General features: G+C 43.4%; 1 protein-coding gene across 1 annotated transcript in view; it reads left to right on the top strand.

The window, feature by feature from the left end:
* Positions 1–14,563, top strand: part of myo10l3 (myosin X, like 3) — a 52,035-nt gene that overhangs the window by 1,582 nt on the left and 35,890 nt on the right. Inside the window, exons 3-21 of the mRNA XM_063006614.1 lie at positions 329–439; positions 1,226–1,413; positions 3,875–4,009; positions 4,745–4,883; positions 4,982–5,066; positions 5,943–6,049; positions 6,496–6,625; positions 7,246–7,364; positions 7,918–8,064; positions 8,146–8,246; positions 9,178–9,244; positions 9,940–10,032; positions 10,167–10,235; positions 10,371–10,453; positions 10,748–10,856; positions 11,041–11,121; positions 11,954–12,078; positions 12,304–12,421; positions 13,995–14,101. Of these exons, the coding sequence (XP_062862684.1) occupies positions 329–439; positions 1,226–1,413; positions 3,875–4,009; positions 4,745–4,883; positions 4,982–5,066; positions 5,943–6,049; positions 6,496–6,625; positions 7,246–7,364; positions 7,918–8,064; positions 8,146–8,246; positions 9,178–9,244; positions 9,940–10,032; positions 10,167–10,235; positions 10,371–10,453; positions 10,748–10,856; positions 11,041–11,121; positions 11,954–12,078; positions 12,304–12,421; positions 13,995–14,101 (2,114 nt within the window). The remainder of the gene's footprint in view (positions 1–328; positions 440–1,225; positions 1,414–3,874; positions 4,010–4,744; positions 4,884–4,981; positions 5,067–5,942; positions 6,050–6,495; positions 6,626–7,245; positions 7,365–7,917; positions 8,065–8,145; positions 8,247–9,177; positions 9,245–9,939; positions 10,033–10,166; positions 10,236–10,370; positions 10,454–10,747; positions 10,857–11,040; positions 11,122–11,953; positions 12,079–12,303; positions 12,422–13,994; positions 14,102–14,563) is intronic.

A 14,563-nucleotide genomic window follows, 5' to 3' on the forward strand; every position in this document is an offset into this window, starting at 1 on the left:
AGTCTAATACAAGCAACACGAGACAGGAGGCGCTGAAAAAAACTGAGCCATCTCTGCAGCCAACCATCACAAAGCCACGACGGTATAGTGACATGACGTGACATGACATCTCTGCAACTACTCATTAGCTCACCGACAACACTCAGCAGTGAAAGTGACGGGCGTGGCTCTGAATGATACAGACACTAGGACCTGCACGCCCATTAAGAGCCACTGATTTATTTAGATAGACTCAATGACACGCACACTGTCCATATTTCTAAATGTACATTATAATAATGCTAACCCTTTCATCTCTGTGTGTGTGTGTGTGTGTGTGTGTGTGTAGGTGATGGGTGCTATCACAGATGGAGTGGACGACTTATCAACCCTCGATGAACTCAACATTGAGTCCATCATGCACAACCTGTACCTGCGTTACCATAACGACCGCATCTATGTAAGAAATCCAAAACATAACTCACACCCACACGCACCCGGGAACCCGGGGTCAGGGGGAGCTGGACTCACGGACTGGACCTGAATCTAATACAGAGACTGGGACTGGATGGTGTTGTGATTGTAGGAGTGGTACTGGTCTGGATTTAGGACTTGTACTGGATGGTGGTGTGATTGTAGGACTGGGACTGGACCTGGGTCTGATTGTAGGACTGGTACTGGATGGTGGTCTGACACCAGGCGGTTCTGTTGTACCTGTGAGGCGCTGATGGTCATTAATGGTTTGAGTTTCAGAGGTGGTGAAACTGCATTGATCTATAAAACATTTCACTCTCAGGAACATTACTGATGTATAAATATAATATTTAATATCGTTTTCATGCACCGTGAGTTCTGTTAGAATCTGATTATTATTGATCCACATTACACAGGAAATATCGATTCATAACCAAAACCAGCCAGGAAATGGAAACAATCCGGACACTGAAGATCAAACATGACAAACAAAGAGTGATTAAACACGATAAAACACAATGACCTACAGGTGGAAAAAACATTTAGATCTAAAGGCAAATAATTCTTAATAAAAACAGCGGATGGCTTTGAGCTGAAGGTATGCACTGAAGAAGGAAAAGCGACAGTGGAAGGAAAATCCAGAAACCAGTTACAGCTGGACTGCTCGCTCCTTCTATGGACTTGGTTCTAAACTGGTTTAAAGTGGGTTCTGTGGAGCTAAGATTTGGGTCTTTGTGTGATTAATCTTTACTGCTTTCATTTTCATGTACAGACCAATATTGGTTCCATCCTGGCGGCGGTGAACCCGTATAAACAGATCGGCGGTCTGTATGATGGTGAAGCGGTTCAGCTGTACAGTAAACACCAGCTGGGTGAGCTGCCCCCTCACATCTACGCCCTCGCCAACGAGTCCTACCGCTGCCTGTGGAAGAGAGCCGACAGCCAGTGTGTACTCATCAGGTACTGTCCACCCCAAATACTGCACCCTACACCCTACACCCCAAATACTGCACCCTACACCCTGTACCCAAATACTGCACCCTACACCCTGTACCCCAAATACTGCACCCTACACCCTGTACCCCAAATACTGCACCCTACACCCTGAACCACAAATACTGCACCCTACACCTACACCCTACACCCCAAATACTGCACCCTGTACCCAAATACTGCACCCTACACCCTGTACCCCAAATACTGCACCCTACACCCTAAACCCCAAATACTGCACCCTACACCCTGTACCCCAAATACTGCACCCTACACCTACACCCCAAATACTGCACCCTACACCCTGTACCCCAAATACTGCACCCTACACCCTAAACCCCAAATACTGCACCCTACACCCTACACCCCAAATACTGCACCCTACACCCTGTACCCCAAATACTGCACCCTACACCCTAAACCCCAAATACTGCACCCTACACCTACACCCCAAATACTGCACCCTACACCCTGTACCCAAATACTGCACCCTACACCCTGTACCCCAAATACTGCATCCTACACCTACACCCCAAATACTGCACCCTACACCTACACCCTACACCCCAAATACTGCACCCTGTACCCAAATACTGCACCCTACACCCTGTACCCAAATACTGCACCCTACACCCTGTACCCCAAATACTGCATCCTACACCCTACACCCCAAATACTGCACCCTACACCTACACCCTACACCCCAAATACTGCACCCTGTACCCAAATACTGCACCCTACACCTACACCCCAAATACTGCACCCTACACCCTGTACCCCAAATACTGCACCCTACACCTACACCCTACACCCCAAATACTGCACCCTACACCTACACCCTACACCCCAAATACTGCACCCTGTACCCAAATACTGCACCCTACACCCTGTACCCAAATACTGCACCCTACACCTACACCCTACACCCCAAATACTGCACCCTGTACCTAAATACTGCACCCTACACCCTGTACCCAAATACTGCACCCTACACCCTGTACCCAAATACTGCACCCTACACCCTAAACCCCAAATACTGCACCCTACACCTACACCCTAAACCCCAAATACTGCACCCTGTACCCAAATACTGCACCCTACACCTACACCCCAAATACTGCACCCTACACCCTGTACCCAAATACTGCACCCTACACCCTAAACCCCAAATACTGCACCCTACACCCTGTACCCCAAATACTGCACCCTACACCCTGTACCCCAAATACTGCACCCTACACCCTAAACCCCAAATACTGCACCCTACACCCTACACCCCAAATACTGCACCCTACACCCCAAATACTGCACCCTACACCCTGTACCCCAAATACTGCACCCTACACCCTAAACCCCAAATACTGCACCCTACACCTACACCCTACACCCCAAATACTGCACCCTACACCCTAAACCCCAAATACTGCACCCTACACCCTACACCCCAAATACTGCACCCTACACCCCAAATACTGCACCCTACACCCTGTACCCCAAATACTGCACCCTACACCCTAAACCCCAAATACTGCACCCTACACCTACACCCTACACCCCAAATACTGCACCCTACACCCCAAATACTGCACCCTACACCCTAAACCCCAAATACTGCACCCTACACCCTACACCCCAAATACTGCACCCTACACCCCAAATACTGCACCCTACACCCTGTACCCCAAATACTGCACCCTACACCCTAAACCCCAAATACTGCACCCTACACCCTAAACCCCAAATACTGCACCCTACACCCCAAATACTGCACCCTACACCCTGTACCCCAAATACTGCACCCTACACCCTGTACCCAAATACTGCACCCTACACCCTAAACCCCAAATACTGCACCCTACACCCTAAACCCCAAATACTGCACCCTACACCCTAAACCCCAAATACTGCACCCTACACCCTGTACCCCAAATACTGCACCCTACACCCTAAACCCCAAATACTGCACCCTACACCCTAAACCCCAAATACTGCACCCTACACCCCAAATACTGCACCCTACACCCTGTACCCCAAATACTGCACCCTACACCCTACACCCCAAATACTGCACCCCACATCCTACACCCCAAATACTGCACCCTACACCCTACACCCCAAATACTGCACCCCACATCCTACACCCCAAATACTGCACCCTACACCTACACCCTAAACCCCAAATACTGCACCCTACACACGTGTGTGTGTGTGTGTGTAATGTGTGTGTGTGTAATGTGTGTGTGTGTGTGTATAATGTGTGTGTATAATGTGTGTGTGTGTGTGTAATGTGTGTGTGTGTGTGTGTATAATGTGTGTGTGTGTAATGTGTGTGTATAATGTGTGTGTGTGTGTAATGTGTGTGTGTGTGTGTGTATAATGTGTGTGTGTGTAATGTGTGTGTATAATGTGTGTGTGTGTGTGTGTGCAGTGGAGAAAGTGGTGCAGGTAAAACTGAAAGTACGAAGCTGTTGTTGAAGTTCCTCTCAGCGATGAGTCAGAATTCTTTAGGAACTGCCGTGTCTGAGAGAACCAACCGAGTGGAACGTGCTGTAATACAGAGCAGGTATAACACACACACACACACACACACACACACACACACACACACACACACCTACCTGTTTATGTCTAGATGACTGAACCTGAGGTGGTGAGGTCCTGATCATTTCATTCTCTCTATTAATCCCGTGTTTGCTGAGTACAGATATTGTGTCATAAACACTGAGGATATCTGAGAAATATCTCTATTTTACATGGATGAGTTGTCGCTGAGCTCTTGGAAGGAATTTTGCATGTTGTCCACTGTTGGGTAGATTTCCATCAACTGGTCCAATGGTTTTATAAAAAATGTCAGTCACTGTGGTTTGTTAGAGTCCTAAGAAATGACTTTTATAGTATTATGCAGTGGATTTTAGCAAAGTGTCCCTGTAGAAACTTCAATGTGTTGCTTGGCATTAATTGGAGGGTGTGATTTACGAGGGTGATATGGGTGTTGGATAACATTGTTCCATATCTCTAATATATCTGCTGGTACATTTACTTCGTGCTGAACAACATCACACTTGTCTTTGGTCCCGTCCCCATCATTTATTTGCACTGTGTATATTGTGTTGTTTACACTTGTGTTATGTGTTGCGTCCTGGTCCTGATCTTGGTTTTGGAGGAACCAGTATGTTTCAGTATGTACTTGTATAGAGCTGAAATAACAATAAGCTGTAAATCTTAAAATAAATGAATTGTATTTCTGATAATAGGCACCAGTGATTAAATGTAGAGGATTTATGTGTTTCTTTCTCAGTCCGATCATGGAGGCGTTTGGAAACGCTAAAACTGTTTATAACAACAACTCCAGTCGATTTGGAAAATTCATCCAACTGCACTTTGCTCAGAGTGGAAACATCCAGGGAGGCTGCATCGTCCACTACCTCCTGGAGAAGGTGTGTTTTTCATTCTGTACATTAGAGTGCTCACTTCATTTAAATGCACATTTATTAATTCATATATTAACTCTGAAGTATAAACTTGTGGGTTTCAGAACCGGGTGGTTCGTCAGAATCCAGGAGAGAGGAACTATCACATCTTCTACTCCCTGCTAACAGGAGCAGATCAACAGCAAAGAGGTGAAACCACCCCACCCAACACTACAGCAACACTAATACATACAGTGGCTTCATATCCAGTAAACATGCAACTGCAATTTCCCTCTGGGATCAATAAAGTATTCTGATTCTGATTCATGTCTTCACCACCCTACTACAGGCTAAGTGTGGGTTACACACACTGCACCCACACAAATAATGAGGAATGAGTTCGTCATGGGCTGATGATGGGCAGTGCATCGATAGACAGTAGAGCCCAATGGCGCCCTCTAAGGGCAGCCTGCATAATGTTTATGTGTCCTGTAGGTCATCACAACACCACAGAGTCAGTTATGTCCAGTCAGGGCTGTTTGTCAGGGGTCAGCACTGAGGGGCCCCCATTTGCCAGTGAGCACATTTAAATGCCCCCTCAGTCCAGCCCGCAGTGAAGGTGTACGGGGCGGGCGTGTGTGAACATGCTGTTACTTTATTTCCATGTTGTGGTTGGATTGTAAATGGTAATGGTAATAAGAGAACTACACACTCTCACACACACAGACTGAGGAACAAAAGCATTCATGTGTTCTGCTCTGCTGCTGATGCTGCTAATGAGGGATCGTATATCTAATCTGTCCGGAATGTTGTTGTGCGCTGGCAATACAGCAAGAGTAACAACATCTTCTGGCTCGAGGAGCTTCACAATCTAGTTTAAACCTCCCAAAATATCTGGGTCCAATTATTGTCCAATCTGCTGTTCAAATAAACACACAAAACATACTTAATAAATAAAAGAATAAAAAAGAAAGGTGGTGGGCTAACTGTGCAATCTGCACTCTGTTTATTATGTATGTGTGTGTCTGTGTGTGTGTGTGTGTGTGTGTGTGTGTGTGTGTGTGTGTGTGTGTGTGTGTGTTGTAGATGAGTACATGCTGTTGGATTCGGCGGAGGAGTATCACTATCTGAAACAGTCTGGATGTGTGAAAGATGAAAGTCTGGATGATAAGAAGCTCTTCTGCAGTGTGATGGTGAGCAACTGAATCATCTAATCCACCTTCAGGTTCTCCTCACACCTAATGATCTAATGGTTCAGGTTCTCCTCACCTCATCTTCTGAAAATGACCTGACAGAACAGGAGTAGGACTGATGTTTCATCCACTTATCTTGACTCTTTTATCATCTTCCTCCAGTGTTAATTCTCATCCTGTTTTTCTGTTCTAATCTACCCGTTGGTATGTTTATAGGAGGTGTGAGGAAGACAGAGCACAGTGTAATACACAATTTCTCCACTAGAGGGCAGAACAACATTTTTATTTATACTGAAACGCTGGTTATTAACATCTCATCAATTTATCCGCTGGATTCCTGATCTGAGGGAAGATGCGGTCGCCTTTGCTGCTATAAAACACACTGAACACGTCCTGTTCTTTAAATCATCTGTAGTTAGTGTTTGATGAGCTGTTTGTTGTTGCAGGATGCTCTGAAGGTGATGGAGTTTACAGAAGAAGAAATGCATGATGTGTTTAAACTGCTTTCTGCTGTTCTACATATCGGCAACATTGAATTCATGACAGCAGGGGGCGCTCAGATCACCACCAAAGGAGGTCAGTATACACTAGTGTGTGTGTGTGTGTGTGTGTGTGTGTGTGTGTGTGTGTGTGTGTGTGTGTCCACACTGGGGTGATGCAGCAGACAAAAAAAACTTCAAATCCATTGAAGTATCAGCCGTGCCATCAGTGCAGTTTCATCCACATCTGTTTCCCAAAAGCACTCATCTAAACCTAGCAGATCCTCTTTTAAGCTATTACACCCCCCAAACCCAGCCACCAGGATGCTACGCCCTGGTTCCCTGGATGATTTAGGGTTACTCCTGATAAGTCCCTCTGAACCAGCGCTCACACCCACTCTCACCTAAAGTCCAGAACCTACAGCCAGCTGGGTGGAGCCTCCAGTGATGTTCTGCAGTGGTGGGGTTTGTGTGGGGTCGCAGACTTGATTACACTGTAGGTTACGTCACATGCTGGGATGTAAAACTTCGGTGCAGGAGAATCCGGTGTAGCTTCACTTTAAACCCTCTTGGTACCTCAGAGCACACCTGGAGAAACCTGACACAGGCCGAGAGATGTGGACTAAATCACTGAGGCGTTAGTTTGAGTTTTGGGATGTTTCCGTGGTGACTGGGGGAAGCATTTCTTTAGGATGTGTGTGTTTGTGTGTGTTACAGTTATCAGCAGTGTGTGTGAGCTGTTGGGATTAGACACTTTCCAGCTGAATGAAGCTCTGACCCAACGTTCCATCTTCCTGAGAGGAGAAGAAATCTGCTCACCTCTGACTGTAGAACAGGTACCAGCAACATGAAGCCTGACCTGCGGGAGCATCGATTTGAAATGAACTAACAAAGCACAGTGGTAGTTCAGTGTTAATGGGTCTGGAATAGTGATCAGAAGGTCGCTGGTTTAAGCCACACAGACTTGTTAGTCATTTAAAGGTGCCGTTTTCCTCTTACTAGCATCTCTGATCAATTTTAGCACAAGGTGAGCTCTGCTAGGAAATAGTTTGGGGAGTTGGGTATTTAAAAAACTTTCTTAAACTTGAGCCCTTACTTTAACCCCATCCACACCTCTGGTATGAATCTGTATGCCAACTGTAAGCCAGGCCTTATTGCGCAACAAAAATACCCAACCATGACTACACAAAGGCTGTAACCCTGCAGTCATGTTCCAAAATCTAGTGGAAAGCTTTCCAGACGAGTGAAGGCACTGACTCTATATTAATAATAAATGATAAAATGTTGAGTGTCTACATACTTTTGACCCTGTAGTGTATATATATTCTATAACTGTAATGTTTCCGTTATACTGTGATCTATATAATTACATGTTCTTGTTATTCTCAGGCGATGGACTCACGGGATTCGGTTGCCATGGCGCTTTATTCTCAGTGTTTTTACTGGATCATAACTCAGATTAATCAGAAGATCAAAGGGAAGGAGGACTTTAAATCCATCGGTATCCTGGATATCTTTGGCTTTGAGAACTTTGAGGTCAGTGTGTTTTTATTTTATTTTAGTGGTGAAAGTATAAAAACTTTTTCATGTTCTGAAATATTTTTGGGTTTTTTTTAGGTAAATCGGTTCGAGCAGTTCAACATCAACTACGCTAACGAGAAGCTACAGGAGTATTTTAATAAACACATCTTCTCTCTGGAACAGCTCGAGTACAACCGGTAATGTAGCACGTCCAATCTACCTCACTACCTCATATATCCAACCTCACTACCTCACTGTATATACATCCAACCTCACTGTATATACATCCAACCTCACTGTATATACATCACAACCTCACTACCTCACTGTATATACATCCAACCTCACTACCTCACTGTATATACATCACAACCTCACTACCTCACTGTATATACATCCAACCTCACTACCTCACTGTATATACATCACAACCTCACTACCTCACTGTATATACATCCAACCTCACTACCTCACTGTATATACATCACAACCTCACTTCCTCACTGTATATACATCCAACCTCACTGTATATACATCACAACCTCACTACCTCACTGTATATACATCCAACCTCACTACCTCACTGTATATACATCACTACCTCACTACCTCACTGTGTATACATCCTACCTCACTGTGGTCACAGCACTACCTCACTGCTTTACTAAAACTGTGAAATTGAATTGTGGCTCAACACACCGAGCATCAAACTCTTGTGTGTACGGGGCGGGGCTCGTGTGCATTGTTTACACAGTCAATGTAGGACTGTAGGACAAAATCGCCTCACAATATAATGAAGTTAAAGGTGATGTCCTGTGGGGCCAGTGATAGCTCAGTGGTTAAGGTATTAGATTAGTAAACAGAAGGTTGCCGGTTCAAGCCCCGCCACCACCAAGTTGCCACTGTTGGGTCCCTGAGCAAGGCCCTTAACCCTCAATTGCTCATTGTGTAAGTCGCTTTGGATAAAAGCATCTGCTAAATGCTGAAAATGTAAATGTAATGTCCTGGTACCAGATACCACAGAACAACCTCTGATGTAAAGTCTATAGTGAGTGTTTTGGCTTATCTCTGTGTGTTTAATGTGTGTGTGTGTTTAATGTGTGTGTGTGTGTGTGTGTGTGTGTTCAGGGAGGGAATACAGTGGGAAGCTATCGATTGGATGGATAATGCTGAATGTCTGGATCTAATTGAAAAGGTATTTAAACACTTTTACTTACAAACCACATTTCTAGAAAAAGTTGGGACGTTTAGTAAAAGGCAGTAAAAATTAGAATGTGTGATGTGTTTCATTCTCTTCAATCTTTATTTAACTGATAAAAGTAGAAAGAAAAGATTTGTAATGTTTCACTGATCAACTTCATTCTAGTTTGTAAATAGAAACACGTATAGAATTTGATGCTGTAACACGGTGGGTTGTGCTTCGACATTAAGACATGAATGGTTGTGTCTGGGTGGGGGGGTGGTTTTGGCATCCAGAGCCCAATATTTCCATTGAAGCTGGACCCACTGTGATACTGACCAGGATAAAGGAATAATTTTAGAGATACATGAAGGGTTTCATCCTTACAAGCTCATTGTAATGAATTTATTCTTGTCTGTTTCTGATATTTTTATATTTTTGATGAAATGATCACTGTACCATTTACTCCAGTTTAGCTGGACACCATAGTAATGGTTCCTGTAATGAACCAGTCCAGTCAACATTAACCCAGAACATACAGCTCACATGTTCTCATCACTGAACCTAACCTGAGCAGGGGGGTAGGAACCAGGGGTGACCCCGGGGATGTGGTGTTAAATCAATAACAGATCGATAAATACTGCTGTGTGTAATCATTTGATCTGATGCTTTATTTTATTTATAATTTATTTGTGTGTTCTGTCCTGTAGAAACTGGGATTACTGGCTCTGATTAATGAGGAGAGTCGATTTCCAAAAGGTACCGACTTCACCCTGCTGGAGAAACTACACAGCCGACACGCTGTACGTTACCTCCATCACCATAATGGTGTTACCAACTTACCATGAACATTCTGGGGGGGTCACAGTGTTTTGGTTCATCAGGGTGTGTATACACAGTGTGTAGTTATAATAGTGTGTGTGTTGTGTTTCCATAGACGAATCCTAACTACATTAAACCCAGAGTAACAGATCATCAGTTCGGAATCAAGCATTACGCTGGAGAGGTACACACACACATACACACATACACACACACACACACACACACACTCACACACTCACAGTGTTGCAGTAACAGATAAATAAACGTATAATGTTTGTGTTTATGATTGTTGAGTATATGTGTATGATGTGTGTAGGTACTCTACGATGTACGAGGAGTTCTGGAGAAGAACAGAGACACGTTTAGAGATGATCTCCTCAACATGCTGAAGGACAGCAGGTCAGTAACTCAGTGTTCCTCTGTGTGTTCAGTGAACAGTCAGTAGATGATGTGGTTTTAGTCTCAGGAAGTTAAATTATTTATAAATGATAGAATAAAAAATGATGGAGCAGAAAGTTAAATTATTTTGTCTGTATTACAGTCGAAACAAACTTTCAGACAAATAATAACAATAATAATAATAATATTTTTATTTTATAGCTATCATTTATTATTGTTAGTCAGTATTATTTTATTATTATGAATGCGTTGTTACACTCCTCTGTGTGTGTGTGTGTGTGTGTGTGTGTTTAGGTTGGATTTTATTTATGATCTGTTCGAGTGTGTGGGCAGCAGAAACGGAGACGAAACTTTAAAGATGGGAACAAACCGACGTAAACCCACCGTCAGCTCTCAGTTCAGGGTGAGTTCAGTGTAAATATATACATGTTATATACTCATTATATAGTCATTATATAAACTTTAAACATTATATACAAATTATACAAGCTTTATACTTCTTATAAATGTATGTACTCATATACTTATTATTATTTACAGTAATTATCATTGGTTCTGATGTTCGTAATATTTTGGGTGTGTTTCAGGATTCTCTTCATGCCCTCATGGCCACTCTCAGCACCTCCAATCCTTTCTTCGTGCGCTGCATCAAACCCAACATGGAGAAGGTTTCATTACTTTATCTTCAGCTCATCACTAACATACAGATACTGTAGAATTAGGATTCATTATTTAATCCAGAATTTAATCAAAATCTCACCCTGATTGGTGCTCAGATTTGTTTATGCTATAATTTTGTTTAAACTCGTTTTGTTCAAACGTCCAGATTTAGTTTCTTGGTCAATAAGAATTCTCCTCTAATGTGCTCACAGAAGAAGCAGCTGATACTCCCACCACCATACTTCACTGGTGACACACAGATGCTTCATATTCAGCTTACATTTGTTCTTTACATCCTTCCACCACCTACCTGACAGCAGTTCTACAGCATTTGATTTTATAATCTGCCTCGCTGTAATACCTGTATGTAAATCTGATGATCTTTAACCCCCCCCCATGTGTATAACAGAACCGCAGTGTCCCAGTGTTCCACCAGTTCAGAGAATAAAAGCTCTTTGTGTGTCTGTACATTCCTCTGGCCAATCCCAATGACCACTGGGGTTAAAGGTCACACCTTCCCACCCCAGCACTAGCATGCAGATGCTCATAAAGAACCATTATTACACCAGCATTAAACCAGTATTATACCAGTATGATCATTAGAGTGATGAAGGTGATAGACATTTAGAACCAGAATCAGAATCATCATTTTTTTCTGTCTGAACAAACATCTCAAATACATTTTAATAAACATTTGTTTTAAATATTTAAAATACCTCAGATATAAACAGACCTCTCACACTGATGATGAGCAGAATGATGATTGTGGTGCTGCTGATGATGGAGGTGATGGTGATGATAAAGAGGATTTAATGTTGTATTTTTGCGTATTTGTTACAGCATGCTAATACATTTGAAGCGGAGGTGGTTCTGAATCAGCTGCGTTACTCCGGCATGTTGGAGACGGTGAAGATCCGCAGAGCCGGATTTCCCATACGCAGAACCTTCAGTGATTTCCTCCACCGGTGAGACACTCACACGATCCTCTGTATGAACTGAAAATGAACAGAAGCTTCCATGTGGTGGGAGATTCTTCACCCTCTTAAAACTTCAGCCTGGTATCAAGTGTTTGATCTTAAATGCTACCACAGACATCCATGTAAAGGTGGAAGAGAACCTACAGGAGTGTTCAGGCGTGTAGATGTGATGGATGTGTGTGCACACCTGATGAAGGTGTTGATGTGTTACAGGTACGCTGTACTGCTGAAGAACAAAAAGTTCTTAGATGAAGATGTAAGAAGAAAATGTTCTGATCTTCTCACACTGGTCGAGCCCTCTAGGAAAGAGTGGCAAGTGGGCAAAACCAAGGTACCAAAAGACTGTACACAGTCACCACTTTACAATTTTGTACATGAATAGTTTATCACACATAGTTTTTTTTAAGAATCTATCTGTAATCTAAAGTGCAGTATTTGTATTTTCCTCATTTAATGAACTTACCCTAGACCACCTGAGGAGGATGGAGGTCCTGGTTCAGTCTGGTTCCTCTCACAGTTTTATCATTATTTTAAGAGGGTTAGGGTTTTTGGGTTAGGGTTCTCCTGCAGGTGTGGCTCTGTGCTGCTCATTAGGACCTGGATTATGTAAAGCTGCTTGGTGTCTACTGTTTATTTGTTTTACTAAATAAAGGTGGTAAAACTAGAGTAAAAATGTGTTGATACAGCAGCTGTAATAGGAGGTGAGATGAATCAGGACACGTTTTATTTCAGGACTGATTTGGAGGTGCTGGGATTCGGTGCATGTAGCAGACTGAAAGTTGTAGATGTTGTTGTGATCATGAGAATGGATGGTGGAATTGTGGGTACAGCAGTGCTGGTACTGAGCTCTGTCCTGCACAGAGACAGTGTGTGTGTGTGTGTGTGTGTGTGTGTGTGTGTGTGTGTAACTGATTGTTAGGATGTGAAAGAGCTTCTTTGTGTTAGTGGAGCTTCAGCGTCAGTAGATCATTTATTCAGTTTATCAGCGCACTGCACCGACGTCAGAGACCGTCATCACTCACTCACAACCCACCAACAAGTACAGGCGAACACTGACTCCACAGCCACCGACTACAGAAACACTCAGAGTGGGAGTCCACCATCATGTTCTATATAACTCACATACGTTCATCAGTCACTGATTAATCAGAGCTCATTAAAAATTAATGAGATTTTAATCATAGACACCAACAAGCTTTACAGATGATCCACATCTACTCACCACACTGAAAGCTCAGAGGCCAGAGACGTGTGTGCCGTGGCCGGGTGCAGACACAGTTGGTCTGGTCTGAGGGAGGGTAGGCTGGAGGGAGTCTCACCTTCTTGCTGCTGCACTTCCACTGTCTGGTCACTGTGCCAGTTTAAGAGAGTAGCATGGCCCTCCATATGTGCTTAGGCAGAGGTCACCAGAGTGCACAGAGCATTTGAGTATATCCAAATTGAAATGTGGAGAATAACAGGTAGTCTGAGTTTGAAGTGTAGATCAGTGAAATAACTGATGTGAAGCACCCTGGGAGAGTAACGCTTCCTCACAGCAGGCGCTAACGCTCCAGAGTTCCCTCATCAGAGCCGATCACTTCAGATTGTGTTCTGTGGTCATAAGTTCTGAACGGTTTGGAAGCCAGTTGAGATAGCACCAGAACCAGGAACACTGATTTTCTTCTGTAGATGTTCTTCTGTTTTTGGAGGATGGAAGGGGTTAATCAGAGATCCTCCTCGAATTCCTCACGCCCCCCTGCTTCAGTAAGAATGAGAGAGAGAGAATGGGCGAGAGACATTAGGAATGAGTGAGTAGGCGTGGTCTGTTCTCTGGCAGAGAGCCAGTCTGGTTGGTAGACCCATTGTGTACCACCACTTCCTGTTCTCAATGTCTCTCTCACCATTGTACTGTCTGACTGGATCAGGTGTTCCTTAAGGAAGTTCTGGAGCAAAAGCTGGAGAGAGAGCTGGACGAGGTGAGGAGAGCGGCAGGAATGATCATCAGAGCCCACATTCTCAGCTATGTGGCCAGGTCAGTTCTGTATTTATTTATTTATTAATAAGTGTTTATGTAGTGTAAATACTGTGTTTGTGTGGACAAAATATTAGAAACCCATAACAGTAATAACAATAAATGTATCTCCAGAAGAGCTTTAATCTTTAAGTTATTATTAAGGAGTGGTTTGTTGTGGGATGTTGGAACCTCTAGAGAAATAAAGAAGGTGGAGATCCAAGTTCTGCTCATCAGAACTTTATATAAACTTTTGATGATGTTTAAACCTGGTGATTGAGGAGATCATTTTCTCCACCTTAAACTTATCAAACTGTGTCTTTATGGACATTGCTTTGTGCGAAGTCATGACGGAATTGGGAAGGGTCTTCCCCAAACTGTTGCCACAATTCAATCACATAATTGATTTAATAATATTGATTTTATAAACTTGTCAGCATTGAGCATAGCTAAAACACCAGAACAGAATCATTAGAACTGGTG

Source organism: Trichomycterus rosablanca, chromosome 12, assembly GCF_030014385.1.
Source record: "Trichomycterus rosablanca isolate fTriRos1 chromosome 12, fTriRos1.hap1, whole genome shotgun sequence".
NCBI classification, from domain to species: Eukaryota; Metazoa; Chordata; class Actinopteri; order Siluriformes; family Trichomycteridae; genus Trichomycterus; species Trichomycterus rosablanca.